This window comes from Terrapene carolina, unplaced genomic scaffold (assembly GCF_002925995.2).
Source record: "Terrapene carolina triunguis isolate 2854851 unplaced genomic scaffold, T_m_triunguis-2.0 Scaffold90, whole genome shotgun sequence".
Classification (NCBI taxonomy): Eukaryota; Metazoa; Chordata; order Testudines; family Emydidae; genus Terrapene; species Terrapene triunguis.
The window spans coordinates 1,859,546-1,867,145 of NW_020664441.1; the positions used below are offsets into that span (position 1 = coordinate 1,859,546).

The 7,600-nt window shown below is 54.8% G+C and overlaps 1 protein-coding gene across 1 annotated transcript; it reads right to left on the reverse strand.

Moving 5' to 3' along the window:
• Positions 1-4,769: 4,769 nt before the first annotated feature.
• On the reverse strand, positions 4,770-7,587 carry SDHAF2 (succinate dehydrogenase complex assembly factor 2). The gene is made up of 4 exons (XM_024197550.2): positions 7,498-7,587; positions 7,111-7,334; positions 5,930-6,039; positions 4,770-5,218 (listed from the first exon to the last, which is right to left on the reverse strand). Exons 1-4 carry the CDS (start codon positions 7,519-7,521, stop codon positions 5,088-5,090), a joined length of 489 nt encoding a protein of 162 aa, XP_024053318.1. The 5' UTR covers positions 7,522-7,587; the 3' UTR covers positions 4,770-5,087.
• Positions 7,588-7,600: the final 13 nt, after the last annotated feature.

The following is a 7,600-nucleotide window of genomic DNA, read 5'->3' on the forward strand; positions in this document are numbered from 1 at the left end:
CTCTCCTGTCTGGCTGAAACCTGTGGGTCAGCTCTGCCTGGTTACAGACTTTAAGACACAGTGACAGGATGTACACATCACTTTTAATTTATATGCTCAGTACGTACATTTCACAATGGTATTAGTGACCAGCGTGATGCCAGCTTTCATTTGATACCTAGGCTTACACTATGCTATTTCTGGATAAATACCATGACAGCGGGGTGCTAGGCATAGTGAGTTTGTCAGGCCTGTTAGACAATGCTGTTACAGGATAGGGAACCCTTTGCCAGTTGGCACTGAGGGGTTCAGAGGGTCACATACTAACAGTGTCACCCAGAGAGTTACCAGGTGATAGCCCAATAGGGGATTTTGCTTTCCCTCCTCTCCCTCAAGGCTCCTTTTTCAGCTTCTCTTCCCCCCTCCCTCAGCCCTTCTGCTCCGGCTCCTCAGCAGAGAACTCCCTGCACCTGTTGGTGGAGCTCCCCAAGCCTGGCTATCCACCCCATCTCCTCTGGGGCAGTTTTACCCAGTGCAGGCTGGGGATTAGCAAGAGGCTCTGTCTCTACAGAGAGGATGATCTGGCCCCAGACTGGAGTCTGCAGATAGTCCAGGAACTTACCGGAGAGGGTCGGGCCCAGCACAACTAGAGGCTCAGATGGCAGGAGCACATGTGCATCCCCCCCCACCCATAAAGAAGTGGCACATGCTGAGCATCTTCTTGCTGTACTCTGCCCGAGGAGCTGTCCTTACGAACTCTAGAAGCCCCAGAGAAGGCCCCTCCAAGCTACTTAATAATAATCATAGAATATCAGGGTTGGAAGAGACCTCAGGAGGTCATCTAGTCCAACCCCCTGCTCAAAGCAGGACCAATCCCCAACTAAATCATCTAGCCAGGGCTTTGTCAAGCCTGACCTTAAAAACCTCTAAAGGATGGAGATTCCACCACCTCCCTAGGTAACCCATTCCAGTGCTTCACCACCCTCCTAGTGAAAAAGTTTTTTACTAATATACAACCTAAACCTCCCCAACTGCAGCTTGAGACCATTATTCCTTGTTCTGTCATCTGGTACCACTGAGAACAATCTAGATCCATCCTCTTTGGAACCCCCTTCATGGCACCTGGCCTTCCTGCTGCTGCCTGGGTATCTCAGGGGCTTGTACCCACCTCTGAGTTCCAAGGGTCAGCACAGGAATAAGATGTGTTGGTACTTTTCCAGGCTCTGCCCACAATCCAAGCTCCACCCCTTCACTCATGACACAAGCAGGAGGCGCTACCCGCACTAGGTTATGAAATTCCCCATCATTATTATTTGTATTATTGTAGTGCCTAGGAATCCCAGTAGGTGCTGTACAACCCAAACAAAAAGACCTGCCCCAAAGAGCTGGCAATCATCTGATCCTCCCTCCTCTTTCTCATTTGTTTTGATCAACAGTGAAAGAATTGACAGTGTTAACAGCCACCGCATTGTTAGGCTTCCGGGTTAACAGGTGCAGACGAATGGGGATAGTGCCCCTTCTCAGAGCCATCATTCCAGGCAGGCTGCAGGCTGAGGCCCTTAGAGGGGCTGCATCACAAAGGTTTTGTACAAAATCAGGGGTTGAGACTTCTTCCCTGTTCAGCGATAGGGCAGATCCCAGGGGAGAGCCCTGGGCCGGTTTGGGCCCTGCCATGCCACTGAACCCAACCCAGCTCCAGCACATGTGGCTGAGCCAGAAGCTCCTGCTCTTCCACCATCAGCCAAGTACAATGGCCATAAACAGGGACACTGGCTGGCCCAACAGAGGGAATTCAGGGTCTTTCACCTCCCCTGGCTCCCATCTGACCCCAGGCTGCATGTAGGCAGACCTTGGTAGACAGCTGTTCAGATCCTTGAGGGAGGAGGTTTTGAGGGGGAGGGGGCTTTGGGGGTCTCAGTGAGCAGTATAAACCCATCATGGCTACTGCCACTGGCTGCCCCTCCTGTTGGCACGCTCAGCAGAGAGACCATGGAGCCAGCAGTCCCCCCTCAGCGCTGAGGGTCAATACAGCAGGGGCAGGGCTGAGCCACACTTATTTGGGCTGGGGAGGGTGCTGGGGATAGAGGGACCACACGGGCAGCTTCCCCCGCTCACTCTGCCGCCTCCCAGCTCTGCCCACCCCACACCCTTCTCCCACTCCCCCCTTACCTGCCCCAGGCAAGGCTCTGGCAAGGTCCTGGCAGGCGCTGGGCAGGGTTAGGAGCTCGCTGGAGGAATGTGCAGGCCTGCCCAGTCACAGCCAGTATCCTAGCAACCGGTGCATAGCAACCAGCTGGAGAAACAGGACAGCTTCCAGCAGGAGGGAGCGGAGGCCCAGGCTGCAGGGGGATCTCAAAGCACTTTACAAGCACTCACAATGCAGGCCAACATCCCAGATGAGGGCTGCAGGTATTTCCAGCCCTGCTGCCTGATCGCAGCACAGGCCGATAGGTGCATCTGGCCTGGATGGGCCCTGAGCCTCACAGAGGGCACTACACAGGCGCAGGTGCCCAGAGTACCCAAGCGCCCGCTGCACCCACGTCCCAGCATTACTGTGAGGCAACAGAGGCAGGGAGAGCAGCCAGTGGGGCTGTGGCCGAAGCAAGAGGCGATTGCATTAGACAGAAAGCAAGGGGCGAAGAGATGCAGCCACAGGGTGCTTGGCTGAGAGCAAGCGGTGGAGGGATTGGCCAGGCCATCGGGTAGCAAACCCAGGGGAGCCTTCACCTTGCTTAGCTCCCAGCCCTTCAGCATTGAAGAGGCAGCAACACCCCATGGCCATTCCTTGGTACTGCAGCTGAGGCTAATCTCCCTTGATCCTGGGACAGCTCCTGCTGAGTCTCAAAGACACTGAGCTGGGAATCTTTCCCAAGAGCTTCAAGGGAACAGATCAGTTGCTGTGTGTGTCCCTGCTCCCCCCTTTCCACCAGCCAGAGGTCCTGTCTTCTGCCCACTTCTCTGCCCTGCAATGAAATGACAGGTCCCACCCCCTCCCTGTAGCAATGAGATACCTAAAAACCTACTGTCCCCAGCTATCCAGAGCCAGCCCCCACCTCTTCCCTTCACAACCCCAGGACTCTGAAAGCCAACCATTGGCCAGCACTGTAGGCCTCCTCATTGCAGAGGCTGCTTGCAGGAAAGGAGGATGAGAGAAGAGAAAAAGAAAGGAGGAATGAAGGCCTGGCCACTGTAACTAAGGCCCTGCATAAATTGCAGGGTGTTTGTCACAGCTCAATGTTTGAATTTCACAGGACAGGCACAACCGCCAAGTCTCCCCTTTCCCTGCCCCAAACTGCTGCAATTTCCCCCATGGGGCGATGGAAGCAGGCATCCTGGCTTCCACCTCCCACCTGAAGCCACAGCTACTCATGGGGGTAGGCGACAGGTCAGTCCTACGCTGAGGAGCAAGGTAGGATGGTGGGCCGGTGCAGCTGTCTCACTACATGGCACCAGCTGTCCAAGCCCATCTCGGTCCAGGCTGCAGCTGCTGCTCCCTGCCTGGCTGGTGGGGAGAAGGGGACGGCACCGATAACACATGGTGATTAGGAGCCCTGGGCTGTCTCAACCTACAGCAGCCCCTGGCAGGCCCAGGGGAAACACTGTAGGAACTGAGACTAGGATCTGCACTTGGCACACAACCAGGTGAGTGAGGGGGCCCTGCCCTGGCAAAGAGTGGAGGTGAGTCTGGAATCCATCTTTCCACCCCACTCCCCAGCACTGGGGCAGGGCCCCCTAACACACCATCTCATGCACCCAGTGGCAGATCCTGGGCTCAGCCCTTGCCGTGTCTCCCCTGGGCCTGCTGCAGGGCCAGGGCTCCTAACCGCAGCATTGTCAGCACTGCTCCCCTCTCCCTGCTGGCCAGGCAGGCAGCTCTAACAACAGCCTGAGCTGGATAGACAGTGTCATTTGATGAAACCAGCCCAGCCTGCACCCCATTACTGTGAGTTGTTCCATCCCCACTTCAGTCTCCCCCCTTTACTGGAAAAATCACAATATTGGGCTAATTTCACAATTTCCATGCAGTCCCTGAAACCGTGATTTAACAGGGCCTTACCGATAACACGAGAGAGAGATGGCAGCCAGGCCAGGTGCATCCTGGGACTGCGGTCCAAGGAGTAGCTGAGAACAGGCTGGTCACATCGCATTGGCTCCTCCTCCTCCTTTCCAGCTGATACATTGCAATAAATGAAGCTAAACTCATCAAACCCACTCCTAGCATCTTTCCCATGGCAGCAATTGCTGCAGGGACACAATCTGAACACCAGCGGGAGGGGAGCGGCCAAGAGACACACACTCTAGGATGGCAGCTCTTTGGGGCAGGAACTGCCCACTTGGTCTGTGTTTGCACAACCCCGGGCCTAGCACAATGAGGGCCTGGCGCATGACTGCAACTCATGGGTGCTTCTGCAACAAAAAATAATTGCACAGGATTCACTCTTGGAAAAGGTTGGAGAATGCTCAGTTTAAGCAAACTGTTTTCAGCCTGCAGGGTTGGTTGGGCACATAATCAGTCATTAACCTCACAAGGGAGTGAGCATTGCTGTTCCCTTCCTGGCGCAAGTGTATTTCAACAGGAGGCTGGAAAAGAGCGAGTGGTGGATACTCTTCCTGCTGGGCGGGTCTATCTTCTCCCCCCCCGCCCCTCCCTTTACACTGAATTTACCCATTGGTGGGCCCTGGCCACAAGGATTTACAAGGAATGGTTAATGGAGAGGCTGTAGCCATCAGAGAGGCCCCCACGGTCAAACAACAAGAGGAATTTCACAATGAATCAAAGCACACTGTCATAATGCTATCACCTTCTATTTCTCTCGCACCAAGATGCTCTACAAGCTATATACATATAGTGCCACTGAAATGCAGCCACTTCTGAGGTGGACTGCTGCACCCGTACAACAGTGGGACAAATCCACGTAGAAATTCCCACGGTCAGGGATAGTGCTTGAAACTTTATTCGGTGGGGTTTGGAAACCTGGGTAGAAGCAACCACCGGGTGGAGGACTTCAGGAGCCAGGACCGTAGCACTGCAGGCTGCCAAATAGGTATAGGCACCTCAGCCTCTGCTGCTAGGGATGAGAAGAGGATCCCGGAGCAGACAGGGTGCCTCACCGTGAGAGCTCAAAGAGGTACTCCAGGTCCGGCTGCCGCAGCCTCTGCTCCTTGTTCTTGTTTTTGGTGAACTCTTTCAGCATCACCATGACATCATTCTCAAACACCTCCGGGGTGGGCTTTGCTTCTTCAGGGAGAAAGGACACAGGATGAGACACAGCATCCCCACCCCCATTTCTCAAAGTCACCAGCTTCACATCTTTGTGCAGCCAATCAGGAGTCACACTGAACCCAGTCTCGTATCCCTCTAAAGTTATAGTGCCTCTTTCAAGTCTGCTTCACTAAACACCATGGGAACTCAGGTCAGAGCAGCTAACCACTCCTCCTAGTGAGACCCATCTCAGATGGCAGCAAACAGCTCTAGGATACAGAGGGAGTAAAACCCTGCACCCATTCAATTAGTGCAGTACAGGGGAATACCTTCCTGCCCCCAGTTTATGATCATCCTGTGCCTTGAAGCATGAGGATTGGAAGCAGTGGACATTTTCTGAGCAAGAGTCACTGCAGTTGCTATTCTGATCCCTATACTGTATATTGCTGCATGTGGAGCCCAGGTGAGCTGAGACACACTCATCATCCCAGAAAGCTTCCTGCTCCATCTCATCATAGGAGACAGGGCCAAGTTATAAAACCTAGCTCCTGTAGATTTTACAAAGATCAGTATCATCACCCCTATTTTGTAGCTGGGGAAACTGAGGCAGAGGGAGGGGGAAGTGACTTGTCCAAAGTCACCCAGCAGACCTGGAAATAGAGCCCAAGTCTCCTGAGCCCCAGCCCACTGCTCTATCCTCTAGGCCACACTGCCTCCCCCAAAGAGGGCCCTGTTGCAATACAGTACCGGTTGCCCAGTAGTAAATATCCCAGTCGTTGCTGGGCTCGTTGATCAGACGGTCATAGAGGTTCAGCTGCCGCTCAGTCATGCTGTTCAGATTCTCCTTTGCAAAGAGGCTAAGTGAGGCGAGAGAGAAACCAGGAAGCACGAGGAACATAGGAACTGCCAGGCTCACAGCCAGGGTCCGTCCAGCCCAGCATCCTGTATGACACTGGCCAGTGCCAGCAGCAGGCAGATGTGAGATAATCTACCCCCAAGAAGGGCTCATCCAGGTCTCTAGTAGTTAAAGATCACCTTAACCCTGTAGCTGAGGTGTAATATCCCTGCCAACATCTGTTATCTTTAATTATAACTCTGGATATTTTAGTTATGCATAGAAATGTCAGGTCACTTGGCAATCTTACCATGTTCCTGACCTCACCAACTTCTTGTGGTAGAGAGTTCCACAAGCTAATTATGCACTGTGTGAAAAAGGATTCCCCTCTATCAGTTCTGAATTTCCCATTGTTCTATTTAATTGACTGTCCCATTGTGCTTGTTATGAGGCAGGGAGAACAGAAGCTCCCAACCTTGCTTTTCTAGACCAGTCATCGTTTTATCATTTTATGTCCCCTCTTACTTGTCTCCTTTCTAAAACAATAATCTCCGTTTTTTCTTTCTCTCTTTGTAGGAGAGTTTTTCCAGGCCCTTGATCATTCTCAACCACCTCTTTTCGGCAATACCCTTTTGGAGATGGGGTAACAAAACATCACACATTAGCCAGCTGAGGCCGCACTACTAATTTATAGGGCAGCATTAAAATATTTTATCAGCACTGAATTTCACCTGCCATGGTGCTGCCCATTCCCCTAGCTGGGCTCGGTCCCGCTGAAGTTCCACGCAGTCCCCTGTAGCTTGACTAATCTCAGTAACTTCGTGTCCTCTGTACGTTTGTGACCTCGCTCTGCAGATCACTAGTTACACTGAACAGCACGGGACCTGGCCCGGAACCTAAAGGCAACCTCGGTTCCCCGCCGTGGGGGAACAGGGAAGCCCGGCAGAGCCAAGGAGAGCTGCTGGGGAGACGGAGACAGACCCTCATGCCCGCCCCGTCCCCCAAGAAGGGGACAGGAAGCGAATCCACCCAGGGAACGTGGCAGCCAGAGAGAGACCCCGATCCGGCCCCCCATGCGCGGGGCCCCCCTTACCTGAGCAGCAGGCAGTTCTCCAGCATGCCTCGCTTCCTGCTCTCGTACAGGAGCCGGGCTCTCTTGGCCTGAAGGGGCTCGCTGGGCCGCTCCTGCCAGGGGGGCAAGGGGATCTCCAGCAGGTCCTTCCGCGAGTCGGCCGGGGAGCCCCCCTGATAGCCGCGCCGGGCGGGGAGCGAGCTGGGGCGGGGGGTGCGGAGAGCCCGTCGGGAGAAAGACAGGAGCTGCCGAGAGAGGGGGCGCGTGAGGGGGAGGGGCTGCCCCCTACTGGCCCGCATCCCCCAGCCCAGACACCCGGCAGGGCTAGGACCCGCCGCAGGGAGCCGGGCGCCCACCTGGGGCGGGGGTTGAACGCCAGGCTCCACCGGAGAAACCTGCCCCGCTCACCCGAAGCCCCATCGCCGCCGCCATCCCGCTTCCTGGGCCCGGCCGCTCTACTCCGGCCTCCCCCGCTCTCTATGGTACCTCCGGTCCCGGCGGGTGGGGGCGG